The sequence below is a fragment of the Phalacrocorax aristotelis genome, chromosome 2, assembly GCF_949628215.1.
Source record: "Phalacrocorax aristotelis chromosome 2, bGulAri2.1, whole genome shotgun sequence".
Taxonomy (NCBI): domain Eukaryota; kingdom Metazoa; phylum Chordata; class Aves; order Suliformes; family Phalacrocoracidae; genus Phalacrocorax; species Phalacrocorax aristotelis.
In genome coordinates, this window is record NC_134277.1 from 101,294,602 (window position 1) to 101,319,784 (window position 25,183).

Here is a 25,183-nt window from a genome sequence, read left to right on the forward strand (position 1 = left end):
TGTTGTACATACTTCCTGAAAATAAGTAACAGATTTTGAAATTTTTTTTAGTACTCCCCCCCCCCCCCCCCCCCATCTGATTTTTGACACCCTATTTTTACACTTTGAATTGCCATTTAGGCTGATACTTGCATATATTTTCTTAATTCTAGCAACTTCCTTTGGAAAGTATGAGGAAAACCTAAATTCAGCATACGAATTGAAAAAGATTTTTTTTGTTTTCTAGATTTAAGTAAATGCCTTTTATTGGCTCATACAACATAAATGAGTGCCTCTGGGATTTCCTGTGGACATGCTTGCGCTATTAAAAACATGCCATCAGAATAAAGTAATCACAGTACATTGAAGTGAGCTGCCCAGGGTCAGCATGTGAGCAGAATTACTTCTGCTACTATATTCTTACTCAGATACAAAAATAGTTGTATTTTGGGGCGATGCAACTCTGGGAAATTACGGTGGTTAAAATGGCATAGTATTTTTGACAAATACCTTCCAGTAGCTTGTCCTGCAGTAAAAAGAAAGTGTCTTGTCTTTATCACTTCAGTCATTTATTATGTTCAACCACTTTGCTTTCAAAAATTACGTCCCCCCCCAAAAAAAACAATGAAGAGAGCACTGTACTGATAACTGAGAAAACAAAAGCAAAACCAAAGTAACTGTTTTGGAGCAGTAGTCCTCTTTTAGTAAAACAATCTAATACCTGGCTAGAAATAATTAGCCAAATGATTATTTTTTTAAAATCCTGAGGTTATGTTAGAAGGTTACTGAGTTATTGTGAACACATAGTGAACCATCTTGTGTTATTCCTGTGGTTTTTTTCATTTTGTAAAGATGCATATGTTGAAAATAGCAACATAATGTGGGCCTCTGACAGTTTTTATACATTATAGTTTAAATGGATATGCCATTGAATTTTCAAATATTTTTTTTCTTTCAAAAGTCAGAACTTGTATTTTGATAGACATAATTTAAAATACGAAGCAAGAGCTTTTAACAAAAAAATGTTGTGCAGCCATAATTTAAAAGACAGTTTTTTGTCAATGATGCTGTTGAAATAGAACAGTGCTTGGCTTGTTTCGTGATGCTGTTGTACTGCTTCTTTTTCTCTAGGGTTTTCAAGAGAGGAGTTGACTAGTCTCCAGGGCATTAGAGGAAAGCCACACATTAGCCAGACACAGCTTTCACCTGTCCGTCTTTACCTAACTGATCTGGACCAGTTTTTACACCACTGGGCTGTGACAGAGGTAATGCATCAAGACTAATTCTAAATGACAGCATACAAACTCGGAGTGCTTTCCATCCCTCTTCCACAGATGCCTAAATCTTGTTGTGAGTCAAGTTGAAAAAAGATGAAAAATACAATAGCTGTCGAACGGCCAATGTTTTTCTATAGCCGTCAGATGAAGGAAGCTGCTTTAAAAGGTGAATGTTCAGATGTGTATGCAAAACAGTACTGATGGAAAAAATGGGTAGAAGCCTTGGTGGAAAACTCTTAAATACCAGCAATATGTTTTGGCTTTCATAATTACTATTTTTGCAACTCATTTATTTTTGAAGAGTTTTCTTTGAGAGTAAATTCCACTGTTAATTAAAGAGTACTTGCATTAAATGAGATTTTAACTTGGAAGTAATATTAAGTTGGCATTGGTGGTTATTTAGAACAACTTCTGATGTTTATTTAGTCAAAATTTACTGGGATTAGAAGCTTCACTGTGAATTCAGTTCCTGCTCGTAATGTCGTAAGAACTGAAAGCTTAATTTTATTGCTGGCGCTAAAGGGATCTGAGCCACCCAATTTTATTTAGAACAGGCACATATTAGTCTTCACTTTGGCATAACTCTTTGTTGCTTAGCCCACCATAAACCACTTCAAGGTGTGAAATCATGTTTTAATGACATGCCAATTTGACAGTCTTCATGTAATCTCTGTCGTGAATACAGAAAGGAGAGTGTTACAGAAGTTTTTAGTTGTATGATTTATTCTGGGTTTTCATGGCAGTCTTTGTCGTTCAAGAAGGTGGTATAGTAGACCTTTTCTCTTACAAACTGTAAAGTTTAAGTGATAATCTACTGAAACTAATGATAGTCTGAGGCATATATTGCATGTGTGCTATTGCATATTGAATAGTATTTTAAGCAAAGTTGTTATTTGGTGCCGTGACTGACACATATCTTTAGATGTCGTGCCTTCAGTTAGTTGGCCTGTGGAGCAGCTGAACTTTCTACCTAAATAATTTCACTTTGTTTCTTCTGGGCAGTAATGATGTGTTTTCTCACCAAAACACCTTTCTCCAGTATTGAAGGACTAGAATATTTTCTCCCCCTGTCCTGTACAGAACACAGGATTGTTCCTTGGTGAATGCACCAGAGGGGTTACTTGCAAGTGTTTCTCAAAGAGTTAGCATAATCCCATACATCTGTAGGATTTATATATACTTTACCTGCTTCTGAAAATGCCACCCCTCGAGTCCTCTTCTTTCCTCTTTGCTTCTCTTCCGCAAACTTATCAAAGTTGGTTGAGAAAAGCACATAATAGGAATACTTTCACTTCAGGAAGGTGAAGTAGTTTGATTGTAGATACCTTGTTTGTGCCTTTGGTTCCTGGCTGCAAGTTTGATTTACTTCTGACACAATCTTTTCAGTGTTTTGGTGACATGAAGGAGAGTCATTACTTTTCAGAAACTTGAGACTTGCTTTTTTTTAAGTACCTTCTTTTGGGAAAGGTACAGGGTCCTCTCTCAGGTTCTCAGGAGTGGATGGCAGTCATTAAGCAAAAAGCTGGATATCCTTGCTTAGTAATGAAAGAGGATTTGGATGTCCTGTGGAGCATTGCACTACTACTGCAGTTATGTGTCATCCTGAAGTCTCTTCTGGGGATAAAGTTATGAAAGAGAGAATGGGAACAAAAATGAAGAATCTGTGTGTGAAGAGCGATGAGACCTTCTAGACCCACCTCATTTTGTAGACTCTTAATCAAAGGGAGTTCAGGACTGCTGCTTACAACTCTGAGCTTGGGAAGGAAATCAGAGGCTTTTCCTCATAAGCATGTTCATGATTGTGGAGAGAAAGTGTCTAGTAAACTGGGTTATATCGGTTACACATAGGATATGATCAGGAGTAGCCAGCAAGGATTTACGAATAGCAAATTGTGCTCAACCAACCTGTTGGTTTTCTGCAACAAGGTGACTAGCTTAGTGGGTGAGGGGAGAGCAGTGGATGTCAACTTAAAGAAAATCAGGTGTTTAAGCTTTTAGATGACTGTTTTTTCTGTCTTTAAATATCTAATACAGTGCTGTGTTCAGGGTTTTCTCTTTTCCTTTTTGAGTACCATTCTCCAACCTCAAACATGTTGATCCATATTCTGTTTTATGTTCAATTTGTAAAGAAAACATTCTGGGGACTGTAGTCCATAAAACCTTTAGGATTTGGAGGCTGGGCCATTTAAAAGAAAAGATAAAATCCTGGCTTGGGAAAAACCTTTCAGTTCAAGATTTGCCAAAAGCTGCACAGGAATACTTTTTGTAGAGCAAGTAGTTTCCACCAGGTATTGAACAAGCCAAGCTAATCTCAAAAGAAAATAAACCAAACAGCAGCAACTGCCCCCAAACCCAGAGCTGCAGCTTCTGGAGAGAAGAAAACTGCCAGCAAATCATGAGGCTCTTCTAGGATGTCTTGAAAGACAGTGCAGTATGATAGCTCTATGTGCATTGAGTTTGAGGGAGGTAGGTTTGGAGATTGCTTTCTTCCAAGTGGACATAGTTCAAGGTATGACACAGTTTCGGAATCAAAATATTTTTAGCTGTGACAGAAAATTATTTCAGTTAAAGTGCTACAGGAAATAATAAAACCCAGCTTGAGTCGGCCTTTTGGTGGAACTGAGTAGACAGCTTCTGAATGCTGTGTCTTTCATGCTTTCCCGGGCTGGATAAGGAAGTTCATGGTGATGCTGTAATGTTAAGCAAAATATTTGTAGTAATTTAGAATATCAAGTAAGTAAGTACAGCCCTCCGGCTGCAGAGCAGACAGTATTCAGGCCTCTACTTTATGTTGAGATTGTTCATTTAAGAGTTCTCATTGTGTAGCTGTAATTCAGGTTTTCCTCATAATGAAAAAATACTTTATTGTTGATTAAAATAAAATAAGGAACTGATGGAGTTATGCTTTGACAGCCTGGTTTCCTGTGAATAAATGAGACTAGTGATCAGGTGATCATTATTATTTTTATTATTAGTCCATCCATCCTCATCTTTCTTCTCTTCCACTACTAGTTTTGTCTAAACCATTGGCTAGGTTTTGGCACTCTGCTGAAAGAATAAAGTTGCAAATACCAGTTTCCTGTAAGTTTTATGAAAATAAGCAGGTGGAAGAGAAAAACCTCTAGATTAGCACAAGGCAGCGTTTAACTTTGTTCCTGCATCCTGCTCGGCAGCAGCCAGCTGCCCAGCCTGCATGTGCATCGCTCTGGACCAGGCTCGGCAGGTGCTGTGCTTGGCCTGCGGGGGTATCGGGGGCTGTGAGGGAGGAGAAGCTGGGGTTAGGGTGCTGAGGAAACAGAAAGGGAAGGGATGAAGGGTCCCAGGTATGAATTTGTCAGAGGCCACAGCTTGTTGGTTTTCAAATCCAGAGAAAAGCAGTCCCAGCTTTGGGTCACTAGTTAGCTGTACTGTGCAGTGAGTGGTATGTATTTCTAATGGTAATGAACTCTAAGAGGGAATTCGATGTATATATAACATATATATGCCAGAGATGAGGAAGGAGGAAAGATGTGCTTCTGGAGAAAGAGCAGGTCGTGTAAAGGAAAAGAATAACTTGAGCCATTTTTAAATGGCAGTGTGGACTTCTGAAGTGTGTTATAATCAGTTCAGATAGTAGCATGTGTCTAACCATAATTGGTGAAAAGGCCAAACAAATGTACTTCTGATAGGAGGTAATGCTTCTAGAGTGGCTTATAACAAAAGCTGTTTTGAGATGGATACCGTTTGTAACTCTGTCTAGAGAGTGGTAATTGGTATAGTGGAAATGTGAAGCCATGTTATTTTTTGTGGAAGCTTTTAGGTAATGGTGGTTTTCACTTAAGGAGCAATGCTTAAGAAATGCCTTAAGAAATGCTTAAGAAATCCCTTTAAATGCCATTTTGTGTAGCTGAAAAGGTTAATCTTCATATTTTGTCTAAAAGATATGTTAAATGTGGAAACCTTGGCTCCTTTTCTGGAGCAACTTCTACTTAAAATGTCTTCTGCCTTATTAAAGCCAATTATTTAAAATCATACCCCTGTAGCTGAAATAGATGGGACTCCAGAATAAATGGTCACAGCCTTAGGGAAGAGGCTTCAGTCTTTGTTCATTTTAACTGTGCCTATAGTGTTTGTCGGTAATATTGTTCGCTCCTCTGTAACTGAATTGCTCTGCTAGTATTGAATGAAATTGTGCCAACAGGAACGAACAGTTTAACAAGGTAACAGTGTATACGTGATAATTTCTGTCCTCGTAATACTTGATAGTTGTGACAGTTGAACATTTTGGAGGGGGAAAGCAAAGTGTAATTCAGAAGTTATGCTCGAAGTCGAGATTCTAGAGTTATATTGAGCACATAACTGACTTGTTTCATTGAGTATTTTATTTCTTCATTTAAAATGTTTAAGGGCAAACACCGGGGAAGGTCAGCTGCTTCTAAAAGTGGTCTTGAATTCAAAAACCTTGGGATGCATATAATGTAATACACTAATGTGTGTCAAATGGAGAAGTCTCACAAGTGAAATCTGGTTGGGAAGGCTCTATCTGCACTGATGTGCTATAGAAAATTGTGACAAATCATTTAAGATAACAAGTCAATGCATGTAGATATAAAGTCCTGCAAGGGTGTTTGTCTTGAGAAGTAGATGGTGGTGTTGCAGTGCTGAAGCTTAATTTTAAGCAGAGATTAACAGTTCAAAACAGTACTATGTTTTTAAAATGAAGATTTTGAGTTGAAGTTCCTATAAAATTTCAGCTTGTGGTATTTAAGATTTCCAGATTAGAGTTACATAGGGGAGAAAAAGCATCTGAGAGTGAATAGCATATTTCTAGTTCAGAAGGGATACTATAATTTTTACCCTCCTTAAGGACAATAAAAAAATTCTGTATAAGCCTGTTAGTGTTTTGTAAAACTACATTGTATCCAAGTTTAAAGTTTAGAAATTAAAATAATGGTTTTTTTCTTGAAAAGGAATGTAAATTCCAAAGAAACAAGAGAAATTATATAAACGTAATGCCTCCTAAAATGAATAAAGCTCTTTCAGAGGTCTCTTCTGTAATTTTCTTAAGATACAAAACTTAAAACTTAAATAAAACCAAAACAAATCAAACCAAAATGCGAACAACGAAAAAACCCATTCAATAAAACCAAAATGCAACCCCCACAGAAAACCTAACTTGATCTTCAGCCCTGGCTCCTTTGTGCCTGCATCTTATACACCCAGTGTATGTTGTGACATTTTATAGCTGCGAGCTCACATGTTACTGCATGTAACTAATGTGAATTAACACCTCCGCAGTTACTGTGCATTATGCTATAACTTCATATCCTGGTTGGTGATACCTAAACTAAACTTGCGTAAAAAGGCAGGCTTTGAGACAAAAGCCAGTTTCCTAAGTGTACAGTTTCCTGTGTTTTCAAGTCATTTGGTTTGCTGAGGAAGCAGGCAGGTGAATTTGGAGACTTGCACACCAGATGTTTCTTTGACCGTCCTGCATGTGGTCTCATAGGTAGGCATCCACAAAGAGGAGGAATCAGCCCTGGTGACACCTTATAGCTGTGAGAAAGCTGCAGAGCTATGAAAGAAAGGTTTATTATAGCTACAAGAATATGAAACAAAAGGTTCTTGGGTAGCAAAGCTATTTCATGGTGTCCTTTCTTTTAGTTTTGATAGTAAGGTGGCTCTGAGAAGACAACCAGACCTGTGCTGTTTTTCAGGTACAGCTTTGTCTCCTCCTGGATAGCACATTAGCTGTGGAGCATAAAACCTCACACACCTTGCTCACAAAAGAACAATATTTTCTGAAGTGCCTGTCACTTAGCGAGACAGTAGGGTTGTCTGTAGCCCATAGTTCTCTGCCTCCTGGCACCATATCTTGTTGATACCCAGATTTAAAACGTGATCAAATTGTGGCACAGTAGGTGAGCAGTGGTGATTGCCACCCATGTTTTTGTGTCCAGTGGCAAATAAAGATAACTTCACTTGGTATAGTCGACTTTTAATATAGGTTTAACATCAGACTGTGTGCACAGACTAGGAATCTGCATATAGGCAACTGCTACAGTGCAAACTTCCCTTGCATCTGTTGACTGCTGCAGTTACTCTGTTTCTGATCCAGCAATTAACTATGTTTCATAATCCTAACTCTTTGGAAATAACATACTCCATGAAGATGTGGGACATAATGCATATTCTTAAGCATTTATAATTCTTAAACAAGATTCTGCGTTCCTGTTTTGCTACCTTGTATATAAAATTAGCCTCATACTGTTCTCCCCCACCCCTGTAGTTGACCACCTATGTGGTGTTCTCCTGCAAACAATGTTCCTTCTTTTTGGCTTTTTTTTTTAACCTAGGTTTTGTTTTGTTTTGTTCTGTTGTGATTATGTGGGGATTTTGTGGGGTTTTTTGGTGGTGTTTTTTCTTTTTTCTAGAGTCACTGAATCAGGAATACCTTTCACATCCGCCCCTGTGAGCTTAGCCAAGGCAGATGAACAAAGATCTCTTGTTGTACACAGCTTACTCAACAACTCAGGGCACTGTTAATATTGCCCTGTCAAATCAATTTATTTCAGAAAGAGAAGCAGCACCTGTCAAGGGAGTACACTGCCTGATAAGCTAGGGTGCTTCAGGGGAAGCTGGACAAGCTTCAGACGACAAGCTTCATTGCCTGCCCCATCACCTGAAAACTTCTCGTTTTCTACGCTCTGCAGTAACATGTTAAACGGGATAGAGTCCCACTTGAAAGAGTTATTTCACAGGGGCTTGGGAATTGACCGCAGAACAGCCTGTTACGTTTTAGTTACCCATGTTTGAGGTGGATGTCGATGTGAATTGAAAAGTATCTTTTAAAGTTCACATTAGGATATGGTGTGTGGTGTGTGCCAACTTTTTAATAAAATGACTTCTCTTTGAGTATGAACTGTCTTTGGTCTGACTCCGCATAGTGGCTTGCTAAAATACTCGATCCATTATTTTTTCTGCTTGTTTGCTTCCTCCCTGTGCTCACGCTTGTGTGTGTCTTTAGAGGAAGCTGAGTATTTTTCTTTGAAAAAGCAAGTACTTTGCAGCATGATTAAGCTTGAAATTATATGCAGATTTCCCTTGGAGAGTTCCTGATAAAAATATTTCCCTTGAGGCTTTTTTGAGTTGGGAATCTGTCATGTTATGGGAAGCACTGAGTGATTTAGGGAGTGGGAACAGTTAAATAATGAACCTAACATTACTCTAAATTCATAATTTTTGGGTGTTCCTGTTGCCATGAGGGCTCAGATTGAGACTGGGCTTCCTCGGTTCCTCCCAGCTGTGCCTTTTGGAGTGGAGAGCATCTTACAGATAAGCAATAAGGAACTGACGGATTCCTCTGATTGTACGTTAGAGCTATGAAAAGCCTGTTTCAGACTGGATTAAGAGTCAGTCAGGTTGGCTGTCAGCAGCAAAAATGCTTTAACTCATCCAGTTGAAGACTAGGGTAAAATACTCCATAGTGTCAGGATCTTCAAAAAGCCTGGGGACTGGGCCTCCCTGCCTGCTCCATTTTAGCTGGCTGCTGTTGGAGTATGTCTTCCATATGGCAGGGAAGGAGGCCTGTGCCACAACGGTTTCAGGAAGCACCAGTAGGGAACCTCCTGTTGTAGTTGTGTGGCTCATTAGTATGATGGGTAGTTGGGCTTGTCTGTCAGTAAGGTTTGGTTTGAAAAGCTGCCAATGGATTATGAAGTTTGTAGTATTTGCAGCATAATGCTAACAGTTGTTCTCTGTATTTACGAGAATGCTTCATTTACTCAAGTGGGTATTCAAACAAAATTAGAAAGAAAAAACTCCAAACCTCGAAACCTAAACCAAACCTGTTATAAAATAATTGTCTCAAAAAGGTATAAACCCCCGCTGTGATCAGAAATGCTCATTCTCTGTCCATTCACTTCAGGAATACTCTGAAACAAAACTACTCTGGCTTTAGTCCTAAACCAATCTATGAATACACCAAAAATGTGATAAATGCTAATCAAGTGTAAAATAATGAATCAGCTGTGACATTTTATTATGGAAATTAAACATCATGCAAACCCTTGCCTAAGGAAAATTGTCAGGAAAAATACTAATTTTCATGTGATAATTAAGTTTTCTTTGCTTTTCATTTCCATGTCTAATAACGTTTCAGTTTCACTTTTTATAACAGGCATTTGTTATGAAAGCCATTTCAAGCAGGATTTAATTTGTGGAAATGAAAAGGATTGCCACTCCCACTTAATCGTAGGAAAATAGAACTGGATGTGGAGAATGGTTGTGCTATTTTGAGGGTCAAAAAGATCTAAAAGGTTGAAAAACAAACTTGCCAGTGCACTTTACCACCACCCTTCTAAGCAAGTATGCTGCTCTTCAGTGGTGTGATGCCCAAGTGCTGGCTAATTGTACCTGTTATGAAACTTGTCACCTCAGGGAGAACCTTAGCAGTCTGGTAGGCTTGTTCTAGGGACGTAGTCCAAAGGGTGAAGTATTAATAATGGCTTTATTAATAACAAAACCATAGTTTGCTGGGTGGACCTGGTGGATTTGCCTTTGAGGTCGTTAATTTGTTGACCTCGTGGGTATATACTGAATTAGAAGGGATCTCCCTAGCTTACTGTGTCTAGTGTCATGTGCTCCCAAGCATAAGGCATACCTCACTTGTAAATTTCCTGAGCTGTCTTTTGAGCTACAAATGTCTCCTGCATTTCCCCTTTCGTAATCATCCTTCCTAATTTCCATCTCGTCTGCATTCCCAGCTATGGTCATCGTTACTTCTTGTTGCTGTTCGGTTATATTTGTTTACCTGCAGTGGTTTTCGCCTCTTTGCTGTATTTGTAAGTGATGATAATATTCTTTCCCAGGTATGGTTTTGCCAGCCTAGGTGGCTTAAGTTCTTTCTGTTGACACCGGTAAGACAGGGTCTCTGTGCAATTTTTCTATGCCCATTCAGTTTGAATTTACCTTTCTTGAAAACGAGTGACTCGTGTTTTGTACAGCATGTCAGAAATAGTCTAAGTAGGGTCTTACACAGTAGTATTGAATGGATGATCAGTACTCTGATCACTTCTATTGTGATTATTTTTCCATCCTCAAGTGGCATTTGCCCGTTTCATGGTTGTATTGCAACCACCTTGTGGTCAGTTGTTATGCACAGAACTTTTCTTATTTCCAACTGTTAAAACTCCTAGCTACATGCAGAAGTTTTTTATTAGTCTCCAAGCGCATGAACCGGTGCTTTTTCACTGATTTTTTTTTTTTTCTGTATCTGTTATTCATCAAACCCATGCGATCTTTTCTATAGGTTAGTCCAATCCTCCTGTTGTGGCAGTGTTGTTCAACTTTGAGCTGTCAGCCAACAGATTTCATCAATGTAGCTTTACCTTTTATGTAAGTGTTACTCATTAAAATAATCAGACGGGCATCAGAGTTTGTCCTTGATGTGACAGTCCCCAGTAGTAACCTCTGTCTCAGCTTGACTTTATTCCTTGACACTGCTAATACGCAAATATTTTGAGTGCGTTTCTTGGGAATATTCCAGAGTACTTCATATTTTATCACTTTCAAATTGCAGTGTACAGAAGTACTACTGTATCTAGGATGGAGTACACAGTTTTAATACTATTTCATTATTAAATAAATGTATAATATCAGAAATAAGGGTATTCAGTGCAAGTATCTATAAGTCTCTTAAATAGTCCTACTAGTCAAACAAAATACTTGCACAGTTACACCTGAAATACTGATTAACATGAGCAATGTCCTGACAGCCTGACAGTGTTATGTTCTGTCAAGCAGACATGTTAAGGATCTCTTGAATTTGGCCAGTTTAAGCAGGGCTAAAAGTGCACGTGGCATGTAATTTTGAAAAAAGCTGAGCACACTTTTATAACACCACAAATGATGCTGCTTGGCTGTTTCTGATTAAACTGCCACTGGCATCCACATTACTTAGGATTGACTTTTCATACCATGGGACACTGAGCTACTGGTTCTTTTCCTAACCTTTCCTTCGGATCTCTCTTCAGCTGGAAATGTTGTAGGCTATTAGTTTTGACACCACAACATGGGTGATCTCCTATTTTGTTGTTATCCCTTGTTTAGGTGTCTTGACCTGCCCTGATTCAACTTAAGTCTCAAAATCAGGGCACTATCACAACTCAGTCCCTCAGGTCAGATCATTCTGTGAAAGTTTCCTTTAGCCCTTTCTTTGGTCATCAAGGTATCTTAGAGGAATGGTTTTTGCTTAGCTGAGATATCTGTAAAACTTGGACTTACATTCTTCCCTCCCTCGAATGTCTGATCAAGCTGTTCCCTTTCTGATTACCTAAGCACAAACAGAAGACTTCATTCCTCAAGTATTGAGTGGTTCTTCCATCTTCCTTGTCCATAACAGGATGTCATGACCACTAATGGTCTAGTAACACACTTGTGCTGTGCATGTTGCTTTGTGGAGGCTTGAGTTGGCACAGGTGGGATAAGCAACGAATGTAAACAGAGGGAGGTCATCTAATTGCTCTGACTAGTTCGCAAGTTATTGGAAGAGATGGGAGGGAAAAGAGGAAGAGGGAAGGCCAACTCCTGAGGACTGTAGTACAGCTTACTAGTGGATCTACTAGAGCTCTGGTTTCTTTATCCTATTCAGGAGCCATATAGCAGTTCATGGGGTCTTGGTCAACCTCCCACCATTCTCACTCATGTTTTTTAATAAAAAATGAAGATCCGATTCTTCAGTTTACTTTTTTTGTAGTATTACATTTTGTATCATCTTTGAACATTACATTTTTGGTGGTGTAGAGGAAAATAAGTTGGACCTTTGCTGCTTCTTTTGTTGTATTATTTTTCTGTCCTGTTTGATTGTGATTCTTCTGTTTCATGCTTGATGAAGTTATTTGGGAAGTTGTTTTCTGAAATTCTTCAGCTCTGAGGAAAGGCATATGGAGGCTTGGTGTGGCACTGTAGCTGGATAGAATATTTTTGGCCCTCTCACATAGGTAAAATGAAGAAAACCACTACCAAAAAACCTGATGGTGTAGGCCATCATCTCTTTAAACACTGAACAACTTATGTGGACTATGTTACCCTTATAAAGAGTCCATACTTTGAGACAAAGCTGCTATATGTCCCCATAGGCGTTTTGCATTTGGGTGTGTCAAAGTGTGACTAGACAGTGAATGGTTGCAGGTGGCCTTAGAGTACTGACATGTGACTTTGTTTTATTTAAACAGATGATCTGTCACAGCTTGTCCACTGTACCTTCACAAAGTCAGTGTTTTGACATTCTCCAGACAGGCATCTGTAAATACCTGGTAAGTACCACTTTGTCTTCTGTGTTAGCTTCCTCGTGATAAATTTTGTAATGGTCTTATTAACCCCCAAATCCACTTACGCCATATCTTTCGTGTATAATGTCAACATTTGCAAAAATTTTCAGAAAGATAAGCAAGAGTTTAAGGAAAAAAAAATCTTTAACTGTTGCTATTCAACCTTCCAGGGATTTTTTTTTTTTGCTTATTTGTGAATAGTTCAGCTTGTTTTCAAGCCAGGACAGCTGTTACTGAAAGGTTTCTTGTTTTGACTTGGTTTGCTTTTCAAAAGAGTGACTAGCAGCTTTAGATGAGTTTTACAGTCTGTCTTCTCCTTCTAATCCTGAACACTCCCTGAGCTGAGGGTGGGGATGGCAAAGCCAGAGTTGGGTAACAGAATTGTAAGGGACAGAATTAGCAGTTACCTGTGATGCTGCCTGCTGAGAGGGGGGAATCTGTCTGTCCTCCTCTTGAGATGGTTTGCAGTCTAACAGGTATCTGCAGTTCCCTCTGTGGAATCCTACTGAAAAATTCCTAGACCAAAGCTACCATGGGGGGTGGCTTACCTGTAACTGTAGTCTAGATTTTTGGGGGTAAGTGTTGACTTAAATCACAATTTTCAAATCAGCTTGTGTGTTCTACTACAGTCTCTTTGAGAGCAAACAGTTAAGTGGATTTTTATAGTTGATTAGACTGCTGCCTAAGATCTCTGACTGGATGATGACACCTAACAGGGAAGAAAGGCACTGTGTAGGCAACATCCTGTATGGGAACTTTTTTGAGCAGTCTCTTCTGCTGGATTTGTATAAATTGAAATGTCTGTGTGGACATCATCTTCCAGACTGGCTGCCTAGCACATTTCATCAGCAGTGTTGGCTAATTTGATCTTAGGAATGCCTCTTTATGTGCAGACATCCATCTAGCTTGCTGTTATTTCCTATTTGTGGATGGTCAGGAGCATCATTATTAGTTTCTAGTATTTAGTGCCTCCATGTCCTGTAATATTCAGCACGGTCTTGGTGACAGTTGCAGTCCATACTCTGTCACGCAGGAATGACATCCTTCTCCTACCTCTGCAGCTGGTTGGTGCAAGGTCAGCTCAGGACAGTGAGCTGTGCTCATGGCCTTGAAACACACCTAGTGTCTTACATTGGAAGTATTTAGAAGTTTGAACCCATCAGTGTTCTTTATCTTCTACCTCCCCTGAGTAATCATACCAATGAAATACTTTCAATGTTTCTGTAGCATGTGCTTTATTGATAATTTTCTAAGCATTTCTAAAAGAAACAGCTGATGTTAAGTGAACCACCTGCCTCTGTCACCTTAAAACAATGCATTTGCAGGTGAGCAAATTAGGCTACTCTAAAACTCCTTAACTTAGTTTTTTAATAAGATAAATGGTGCCACATTAGCGATGCATGAATTTTTTTTTATGGCTTTACAGGACAAAAATCTAGGGTAGTTACTCAGTAGCACTTCAAAATTTAAACTGCTTTCTAATTCACTGCCTCTACCCAATAAAAAGATTTTTTTTTTTTTCCTAAACTGTTTATCATGCCTATAAAATCCTTACTTGAGATGTTCTCCTTTTAACAACATAAGAATATCACCCCAGCTGTGGGCCCACCATATGTTTCATTAGCTTTAATTTAACTCGGCTCATAATGCTCTCATTCCTGCTGAGCCTGTTGGATTTCTAAGGAGACTCACCCTGGTGGCGATCCGGTAGAAGCTTTTGTTTCTGGAGAGTAAATCCGAGTTTCCTTCTACCTCAGTGACTGTTCGCTGCCGTTTCAAGGCACAGAAGGGCTGCTCTGTCCTGTGATACATGCTTCAAAGGAAGGACCCGTTCTGTCCAACAGATTGTCTGTGCCTGTACCATGTTTCAGAGCAAGGGTCAAAGCAGTGGGTTGTTTTTAAAGATGTTGGAGATGAGTGTTTATTTCGAGGGGATGGAATGAAGATGTAGGTTTAACCTTCTGTTGGTGTGGTTAGCAGTTTCTCAGGGAAATAAGGATTTGGAAAAATGGAGTAGCGTGTAGAACTTGAACAGAAACTAAGTAATATATGGCATGATACGGAAGAGACTCATTCAGCTCTAGACATGGTTGCATACCAGTGGAAAAAACTTGTGTATGAAGCGATGAACTTGGGTTTTTTGTTTTAATACAGGTTGGATTGGTTGTAATACCTGATAGCACAGCTGGATCTGTTCTGTGTGCCATAAATAAGCTCTTGGATCAAGCCTGCATCCTAAGTGAAAACCTGCACAAGTTCTTAGCCTCTTGTTGTTACAGTCTTCTCTACTTTCTGCTAACTTTAGACAAAGAGGATGCAGAACATGTACAGAAAAGGTAATGCTGCTTTTCTTACCATGTTAATTGTGTCTGCCTCTATACCCACAAGTATTTAGAGATGTAAAATGAAAGGATACCCCCCATATCCCCACGATTTACTTCGCTCTCTGTCTTTTGCTTACTTCAAAACAGTACTTGGATTTAAGAAAAACAGCCGCGAAGTTAGCTGGAATTATTTGAAAGAATCACTGAAGAAAGGTTTCATTTCCAGTTGATCTAGTTAGATATCAGAACCATCCTGATTTTAGAAAGGTGGATATTTATACCTTAATATTTGGCTTTAGCCTTTAGTTTCATTAGATACATTGAAAAGTGACACGCAGAGGATTTGGCTTTATAAGCTTGTACTCTTAATGGACTTGGTCTTTCAGCTTTAACAAAACCTCTCAGGCATCATTTTATAGACTGCAATTCCATTTGATTAAAAAAAAAAAAATCAAACAAACAACAAAAAAACCTGAACAAACAAACACCCAAAAGCTACAGATACCAGATTTTTAGAAGTTTATTTACCGGTTTAACAGAAATGTCTTTAAAAAGTTTAAACTTCAGATTTTTCCTCTAACTGTTCCATACGCAGGAAAGTTGTTCAAAGCTTACTTAAAATTTAAGACATGTTTTTAAAGCCGGAGTCCTCCTTCACGTACCGTATTCAATGACTTGCATATTGCAAAAAGCTGATTCCATTGTTTGATTTCGTATGAGTCTTAAAGATTCAGGTGCACCTGAGCAATAACTGAAACAAAAATCTCTTCCCAGCTGCATCAAGCAGAAATCACACTGTGTAAGAGCTTCAGCAACATTTGTAGCTCCAGGGCAGGACCTTAAGTTTTTTTCCAGTGCTGTACATGAGTTTAGAATATTTTCTAGTTTAGAATTTTCTGGTACAGATTTTCTGCTGCAGCTCTCCCGATGGTGAAGGCAGTTGGCATGACTGAATTGAGGCACGTTCCCTTGTACAGCTACGAGGCTGGTTCACAGAAGTACATTTGAAATACGTGTCCTCGGTCATTTCAATTTTCGTTCTCTCTTTCTCTCAGGGATATGCTGTGGGGATCGTGTATTTCTGCATTAGCACTCCTGCCACGATTACTGAGACTGATGCTGCAAAGTCTGCAAGTGAGCAGGATCTGTCGGGAAGAACTGCCCGTTGTCGCTCAGTTGCTTCGCGTACTAATGCAGCATGGTCAGCTCAGGAGCCATATGATCACAAATGAATTTCTGGTGCAACAGATTATCAAGGACATCATGGTACGAAACTTCTTGTTGCCTCCCACAGATCACAAGGGTATACGCGGTTTTAAAATTACCGCAAACACAAAGAACAGATGTTTTGCAAAACACAGGTTGTGGTTGTCTTTTATTTGTCTTGGAATGTGTACACAGGCTGTGTAGAAGGCTGCTACTTGTCTGAGCTGCTGTGGTCGTGGCACAGATGAGACAGCTCTGATGTTTAGCTTGCAGCCCGGTCCAGTAGCCCAGGACACAGCTGGCTTCCTGACAAAACGCACTGGAAGCGGATTGTGTACCCAACCTGTCTGAGGGAGAACGGCCCCAAAATAAGAAACTAGTATTTTCAGTGTATTGGAGCAGGGGCGTAGGTCTGCGAAGACGTTATTAAATCAGACACTCTCTTAAATATGTATGGTACAAAACACGTTCCCTTTCAAAACAGTGCTCCTGTTCATGTGTCTATGGTCCAGTGGTTTTGAGACTATTACAGCTGCCTCTTTCTTCAGAAAAATAAAATCTGAAACTGCCTTCGCACAAAGCTGTTGCTAGTTCTGAGGGCAGAGGGTTTGTATGTCCCACGGGTTTGAGTGAGCCACACCTCCCCAGTAGCAGCTTTCGAAAAGTCTGTTACCAGAAGCATAACCTGTTGGAGTGTATCGTGCAGGTCCTCTAACAGAGAACAAGGTGGTTGTTTTCCTTTGGTGTTGAAAATGCCTCAGCCAGTTTTTGTGATGTTCCACTGCGGGTGGGTTGTGTTTGTTGCTGGTGGGGTTATTTTTAACTGCTTCGAATGCTGAGGGGAATGAACAACTGGACTGCGGGCTGTGTTGGTCTGTTGGTAGCAGTTCTCCTGTAGACTGGGGTATTGAGCTCTCCTGCTTTAGCAGAGCCACGCTCATTTGCATTTTAATTGACTATAAACTGCAGAATTGCGAAGGAAGTGAGCCACTATAATTAAGAGTAAGGAAATCACATCTGGTGTAATTCACACTTCATAATGTAACACCGATTTAGTGTACCAAGTAGTAACACTTTATTCTTTTGGCTTTAACAGCCGTACCATGTTGAAATGTACAAATGAGAACAATATCACTGTGCGCAGGTGAATGAGGCCGCCTTGTACCTTTTACAGCACACACCTGATAAAGTGTAAAAACAAAGTGCAGCTTTGCGAGTGCTGTTGGTGAAATTGAGCTTTACCCTTTCTTCTGCTTCTTTCTAGACACTGAAGAGCGGTGAAGTTCAAGAGCAGTGGCTAACAGACCTCCATTACTGTTTCAACATCTACCTGGCCTCTCATCCCCAGGGACCTGGCCCTGTAAACACAGTATATTGAAGAGGTCGAACTGCATTTATTGTAAAGCATTTACTTCTATTTAGTTTTGAATGGAAGATGTTGGAACAAAGCTTGTCAATTTTTTTGTAAGTGAAACAGAATAAAAATTTTACAAAGAACTGCATACCCCTGTTGCCTTTCTCTTCAAGCCAGTAGACATTACTGGAAGTTGTTGCAGTAGATGTGGTGACCGCAGTGATGAGGGGTCTTAAAGAAAATCCAGCCTCCTTTGAGCTTAAGTGCTTGCAGAGAAACAGGCTTCTTACGTGGACTCCAATCATCTCTTACTTTGAAGCATCACATTAATGTAAAAAATCATGTAATACCGACCAGAAAAAAAAAAAAGGAAACAGTATACTTGGAGACTAGAGTAACATCTTTTTATTTTTAAATAGTTTGTGCAAGGTAAATACTGTACGCTGGCAGCTCCAAAGCTATTTTAAGAACAAGTTTTCTTCTAGCACAGGTCTCATCTTTTCTTGCTTTCCGTAGAAACTCCTTTTGTGCATGTATAAAAGTAGTTATTAATATGGAAAAAACTGGTGATAATCTCAAAAGGTAGAAAACACACCCCTAAACCTCCATCATAGGCTGTGGAAAGTGATTTATTTACTGAGTGTTTTTGTCCATATCTCTGCTTTTCCTTCCAAATCCATAGCTAGCTAAGAAACAATTGTTGTAGTACAGAAGTGGAGCATGAAGGCTGTTCTTCTGTTTCTGTTTAGATTTTGAAATACATTCAGTAAATGTGAGGTGAAATCGAACAGCAGCCTTTCAGAACTGTTACCTTTAGTACAGTTTCCCTGTCCTTTGAAACCGCGTTCAACGAACACATTCAAAATTCCGACTTTTGACAACGGAAAACTTTGGGAGCCCCTGCATCTCTGCTACAGTGCTGGGCTTATGGCTTCATTTTCTGTTTGCAAATGCAATTCAGACTTCATCCTGTCAGTAAATAAATTAACAGTTGCATCTAAAAACTAATTTGTGCACAAAATGAGTCCAACTCCTCAGAAGTCTGCTTGGCACGTAATGCTGAGATAAACTTGAACACATTTTTGCATTTTCTATTAATATGTTGTAGATGACTTGTACATTATGAGAGATAAGTGGTACCGGAATGTGCTTTTTTTTTAATTGCAAACATTGTTTTGCTTAGTGCTTGACTCTTGTAGGTTTTGATTTTGCAGCAGTCGTTGGTCTCATGTTGTATGAAAATTGCTTCGATTTTCCCATGTTCTCCAGCAAATTAACACACTGTAGGTTGTTGACTGTAAAAGAACAAAATGGTGTCGATGAGTAACTCTAGTGGATAAAAAGTTTAATCTACGCTGCGTCCTAGTTTCATAAGCAATCTACCAGGAAAAGAACATGCCTTTTCCCTGACATCTCACCATTCATTGTCTGTAAACGGAGTTTGGTTTCTGTGGCGCCCGGCCCAGCTCACGCAGAATGCTGCTGCCTGTGTTTAACGCAGCCTAGAGTAACGGAGCTTAACTTTGAGTCTTACCCTCGTAAACGAATGAGGGTTTCCAGGCTGACGGTTCAGTCTCTAACACAATGCTCTTGGCTGAGTTTGCTGAAAAGCAGCAAGAGAATTTGTTGAGCAATATTTAGCAGCGTTAGGTACTGGGTCATTTCTAGAAGGTAGCAGAAGCCAGGCCAGGGCTAAAGTGAGTATTCTCTGAATTATTAGAAAGCAAAAATGAGTGCCAGCTGACCATTCTCCTCAGTTTTGAGTCTGGCTGAATGTCTGGACTCATTCCACGTTTTTATTTGCTGTAATGTGCTACAAATAACACGTGTGTGTTCTTTCCCCAGTTTTGCAGCGACTGGATGCAGACATTTCAGTGCTTTATCCCGTTCTAGCCAGGGTCCTCCCAAGCGCAGATCTGAACGGTTCGTCGAGGGGGTGCACCCAGCACATCTTAAGGGCATCTTTCTAACACCAAGAATTGCAAAACCTCCTCCTTTACAACTCAATAAACACACTTTAATGCCCGCAGAGAAACAAACAAAGGGGCTTGTCTGTCTGGCCTTTTGTCAATTCCGTAAAAGGCATTTTATTTAGTAAGAAAATAAATTTTTAAAAAATGCACAACTTTCAGCTTCCAAAATATTTTAATTGTAACAATCACGAAGGGCCCGAGTTGCCAGACTATCTCGAAGCACGTACCCGCTGCCTGTATATCCCATCGCATGCTCCTTTTCTACCTGCCACCCTCTGCCCCCCGACTTATCCGTACGTTTCCTTGCAACACCTTCGGTGTGTCCCCTTTCCAAAGTGTTTGGTCTGCTTGTGCCAAACAGGTAACTGAGTTTGGTGTCAGTCTCCTGTTACAGATTTGTCACTGTGGGCTTTTTCCAGTAGCTATGGGAATGCTAAAACGAGGGCTGAGGGGCAGTCTTCACCTTCCCAGATGTACCTTCTGCAAGAGAAGAATCAAACTGAACAGTCCATTCTGACCTACTGCCAGCACCGACGTCAGCAACAGAGTATCTGGCATTAGCCACTGACAGCTCTGAACTTTTCCAACAAACGTAATGTTGTCATGCACAAAGGCAGGCAGATGAAAAACATGTTATTGTCTTTAAGTAAGGGCTAAGGTTCCCTGAGCTCCTATCAGGTGGATAAAAGTAGGTAGTGTTCTGAAGGAACTGGGCAGAGTTCCTATCACTATCCTAGTCGTCACTAAGTTATGAAAGCAAAGGACACTTGAACCTCAAAATAAAGCCTTTTTATTTCAGAAGACAGGGAGATCTGTTGTCCTGAAAAGTTAAGCGAAAAGAAGCGTTATTTGCTAAAGCTCTCGTAAAATTTGGATTCATGTCTGCAAGAGGAGGTGGCAATCAAACACCTGTCTGGTCACGCCTCTTAATTAAACCAGTTTTCAAACAGTGGAAGAAAAAAGCCTCTGTCTCTTAGCAAGGCAGAAACTCACCATTCTAATGGACTGAAGGATAGGTACTCTCAGATTTCCTTTTGACTTAATAGTTTTGTAAACGAGTTGCAAAATGTATTTTGCTTCCCTTTGCAAATTATCTGAACTGCTGTCTCCTCGAAGTGTTGGCTTTGTCGCCATCTCGCTGCGGCCTGCCTCTGAACTACACGCGATACAACCGCAAAGACCCAATAACCACCTGGGTGCTAAATCTTCGCGTGGTGAAGGGCTAACGTTACCCCAGCTCCCACCCCCAAGTAAGCCCATAATCCACTTGAAAGAGTCTTTAAAATGCTGGTTAGTGAAGACATAGTAGGAGAGATGGCCACGTACTCTAGCTTCGTTTTTAAGCTATCTGTCAAATAAAAGTTCCAGCCCTCAATGACTGTGATAATACTTTTACAATCCACTTTCTTTCACGCTATCCTGTACTACGCAGCGTAGCCCCATCTGTGTGCCTGCGCGGCGCGGCACTCCTGCCCGTGCCAGCCCTGCTGCCCCGATACCAGTTCCACACGTAAAATGTCAGTTACAGACAGAACTAAGGCTTTCCCAAGGAAGACCTGGTAATGGCTACAGGGCTTTCGAGTTAAGCAGCAAACAAATGCATGGTTTCGTTAGAGCCTTAAAACTTACCGCAGGTAAAACTCTGTGAAATAATTGAGGGCCTGGGCTCAGCGCAGGAAGCCCATTATGCCATTTCAGAAGAAAGGGCAGAGATCGGATGAGTAACTTTGCATTTTCAAGCTTTTGCCTATGCACTAAACCATGGCTTTCGAACAAACAGGTGTGTAAATTCTTGGCACATGTAGAAATCCGCTCTCTACTTCTATAGGACTAGTAAATACTTGTGCTGCTCAACCAAAGTATGGGCATCTGGAAGCAATTTTAACCGCTCCTGAATGTTACCTGCTTATCGCTGTGCAAGTCCATGGTATTAATGTCTCTCCCAGTAACGGCCCAATGAAAACAGGCTTTCGTACGAACGATTCAAGGTAAGGATAAAAGTACAGTGCTGAGGTAAGTCCAAAAGTAGTGAAAGGAGGAGTGTGCAATCACAACAGGTTGGTGGTAGTTACGTGTTTTGATACGAGATCCCAGTTCTTGAGCAGATTCTTTTTCTTTTCTAAGATGAAACCAATCTCATATATACGTAAACATTATTCTTAAAGTGCACGTGTCCTACCTGAGACCAGCTGCACATCAGAAAGTTTCAGCTTAGAAGGAGGTCTTGTCGGCTGGCACGCTTTGCCTTCCTGAGAACGTCCTTTAACAAACGATACGAACAGCTCTGTGTTTATTTGTGTAAAGGTGTGGTTATGTATAGCTATAAACTATTTATCTAGGCTACAGCAGTATTTTAGCTTAAAAATTATTTATGATGAGGAAACTCATGAGACTTTCTCTATGACAGAAAAGCATGACAACCGCAACTGAACTTTAACGTTAAAAATACATCTTGCAGTTGCTATAAAAAGAAGGAAAATAAAATTATTAGCTTTATTTATTTATTTTATCCTTTTATGGCGATCTGCAGAGCCACAATAGAAGTGACTTATCCACCTGGTAAAGTGCATACAGTTAGCACAGCCTTACTCCAGCAGTGACCCATGCTGTAAAGGAACTCAAGGTTTAAAAGCAATCCTTTTCCTCTACCCCTTCTTCACGACGCATTCCTTGCACCGCGCACCTTCAGGCAGAGTGCAAAGCAGTGCAGTGTTATCATAAAGGCTTAAGCTCTGATGCTTATCAAAAGCGTGCTCTTCCAATAAAGGCCAGCTGTCTTCAAACAAGAAAGTTATTAACATGGAACAAGACCATATTCTTCAAATGGAAATATTTAAAAACAACAATACAAACCCAAGAAAGTTTAAAACAATGCTTTAAAAATGTAAACCATGAGCCAGACAGCCACTGTGCATCGATACAGCCGGCCATTCCCAGTTTAACGGCTCTATTGTCTTTCCACTTTGATATATGCGAGCAGCTCTGGCAACAGGATTATTTGGTTGCTGAAGACCCTCGCTGGAATAATGCTCTGTGGTGATTCAAACAGCTCTAGCAGCAGCCGTTTTAAAGCACAGAGGCATTGGTTTTTTTCAACCTGAAACAGAAATACAGTTACCCAGAACACCTGAGATTCAGGCTAATTGTTATAAAGAATTGAAATCCCTAACAGTGAGGTAAGAAGTGTATAGAATAATAAAAAAAATACAGATAACACTGTTACACAAGTAAAAGCGTAGCTCTTTAAAGTATAATGAAGACAAAATTACCATATATCTGCTTAAGGATGGACTGCTTGCTGGTTTTTATGGCTGAGCTGGTTTTGTTTATAGATTTCAGATTTTTACACGAAGGAACTGATTTCAGAGGGCTATGGTTCAGCTGTTTCTTCCAAGCAACCTGAATGAAGAAGGCGGCTGTCTCCTGTCTCCATTTATCTTCATCTTCTTTGCACTGCCGCTTGGCACTAAGAAGCTGAAACAACTCCTGTCTTAGCTGGTAACTGGAGAGCAGAAAAGAGAAGAGCACTTGTTTTAGGTGACCTGTTCTAACTTCAGTGCTTTCCACGCATCAGTTCACACGGTGGATTACATGAGTAACTGGGAAAACAGAACTCCCACTGATGTGCTAAGTCATTTAGATGAGAAATGTTTGCTCAGAAGAAAAAGTAGGAGCTGGGTTCAATTCTGGATGCATCCATTATTTCACTCAGCTAATAAAGATCTGGCATTACAGGTAGCAAAAGTTACAGTACTGCAACAACAGCTTATCAACTGCTTTATAATACATAGAAAATCTGGAGAAGACAAAAACCTATAAAGATTTATGCTATCGCAGAATACTCAATACTGTTTTCTCATTTTCACTATATTCACAGCTTAATAACACCAGGTTTTCCACTTTGCATTCTCAGCCAGTCAGCGCAAGAGATGAGCCACATCTCACAGGTTCAGCTGCACATTTTTCCCTCCAGAGAACTGAGCTGTTTTCCATCCCCTCTCTGAAGATGCTCCCCTCACCTTGTTTTCAGCAAGCTGTTCTTGCCTTTTTCCCTCCCCTTCAAAGGCTGCCTGTCTCCTGACCCAACCTTGCCACAGCTGCTTTGATCTAGATGTAGTCACAGCCCTGTTCCAAGCGGCGCCAGTAGATGAGCTGCCCTTCGTCCCGCTTCGGTCGCTGATGGCACCAGCAAGAAGGAGTTGTTTGCTTTTTTTTTTCTTGAATACAATACAAGTATTCGATCAGCTATTGGCATTTCACACTCAGAAGTCAATTAACTGCCCTAGCAATTAACTCTGAATCTGCCCAGTACAAACCTGTCACAAATGAACACTGAGTAACACTTGTAAATTATTAATTATAAGTGGTTGGTAATGCGCCAAAAGCATTGATCAGCGCCCCCTCCAGCATACAAAAAGGCTTCTACTGGATGCCCCAGTAAAGGGAATGGGGGAGAAAGCGGTGATTTTGCCCTGTTGCTCCATCTGTGGCAAGTTCTAAATTAAAACAAAAGACAACACAACCAGCTACAAATTGTTCAAATAGATGTTATAAGCCAATGAATCGTAGAATGCAAACAAAATAGCAGCCGTATATAGAAAATGAGTACATAAAAGCACAATAGAATGCCAAAAGGGGATGATATGCTTCCTTACAGCCCCAATAATTTTAAACTTCTGGGCCCAGCCAGCCAGCATGGCTCCATAAAAGGCAGGTCCTGCCTGACCCCCCTGATCTCCTTCTATGACAGGGTGACCCACCTAGTGGGTGAGGGAAAGGCTGTGGATGTTGTCTACCCGGACTTCAGTAAAGCCTTTGACACTGTCTCCCATAGCATCCTCCTAGAGAGGCTGGCGGCTCAGGGCTTGGATGGGTGCGCTCTTCGCTGCATAAAAAACTGCCTGGATGGCCAAAGCCCAGAGAGCTGTGGTGAGCGGAGCTAAATCCAGTTGGCGGCCGGTCACGAGTGGGACTCCCCAGGGCTCAGTGTTGGGGCCAGTCTTGTTTAACATCTTTATCAATGATCTGGATGAGGGGATCGAGTGCGCCCTCAGTAAGTTTGCAGATGACACCAACTTGTGCAGGAGTGTTGATCTGCTCGGGGGTAGGAAGGCTCTGCAGAGGGACCTGGACAGGCTGGATTGATGGGACTGAGGCCAGTTGTATGAGGTTTAACAAGGCCAAGTGCCAGGTCCTGCACTTGGGTCACAACAACCCTATTCAATGCTCCAGGCTTGGGGAAGAGTGGCTGGAGAGCTGCCCGGTGGAAAAGGACCTGGGGGTGTTGGTTGGCAGCCGGCTGAACATGAGCCAGCAGTGTGCCCAGGTGGGCAAGAGGGCCAACAGCATCCTGGCTTGTATCAGGAACAGTGTCACCAGCAGGAGCAGGGAGGTGATCGTGCCCCTGTACTCGGCACTGGTGAGGCCGCACCTCGAGTACTGTGTTCAGTTTTGGGCCCCTCAGTGCAAGAAGGACATTGAGCTGCTGGAGCGTGTCCAGAGAAGGGCAACGAAGCTGATGAAGGATCTGGAGAGCAGGTCTTTTGAGGAGAGGTTGAGAGAACTGGGGTTGTTTAGTGTGGAGAAGAGGAGGCTGAGGGGAGACCTTATCGCTCTCTACAACTACCTGAAAGGAGGTTGTAGTGAGGTGGGTGTTGGTCTCTTCTCCCAGATCACTAGCAATAGAACAAGAGGAAATGGCCTCAAGCTGTGCCAGGGGAAGTTTAGGTTGGATATTAGGAAGAATTTCTTTACTGAGAGA

The 25,183-nt window shown here is 40.7% G+C and overlaps 2 protein-coding genes across 3 annotated transcripts in view; one reads left to right on the top strand and one right to left on the bottom strand.

Annotated features, from left to right (window-relative positions):
• Window positions 1-17,597, top strand: part of TEX10 (testis expressed 10) — a 60,115-nt gene extending 42,518 nt beyond the window's left edge. Inside the window, exons 12-16 of the mRNA XM_075084520.1 lie at window positions 1,111-1,244; window positions 12,470-12,550; window positions 14,720-14,901; window positions 15,945-16,155; window positions 17,360-17,597. Coding sequence (XP_074940621.1) covers window positions 1,111-1,244; window positions 12,470-12,550; window positions 14,720-14,901; window positions 15,945-16,155; window positions 17,360-17,473 — 722 coding nt within the window. The 3' untranslated portion in view covers window positions 17,474-17,597. The remainder of the gene's footprint in view (window positions 1-1,110; window positions 1,245-12,469; window positions 12,551-14,719; window positions 14,902-15,944; window positions 16,156-17,359) is intronic.
• Window positions 17,598-17,831: 234 nt separating this feature from the next.
• The window catches only part of INVS (inversin), a 111,396-nt gene continuing 104,044 nt past the window's right edge, over window positions 17,832-25,183 (bottom strand). For both annotated transcript variants that reach the window (XM_075084518.1, XM_075084519.1), the window contains 3 exons: window positions 22,692-22,924; window positions 21,602-21,682; window positions 17,832-18,744 (listed from right to left, as the gene is read on the bottom strand). In XM_075084518.1, the coding sequence (XP_074940619.1) occupies window positions 18,629-18,744; window positions 21,602-21,682; window positions 22,692-22,924 (430 nt within the window). In that variant the 3' untranslated portion in view covers window positions 17,832-18,628. The remainder of the gene's footprint in view (window positions 18,745-21,601; window positions 21,683-22,691; window positions 22,925-25,183) is intronic.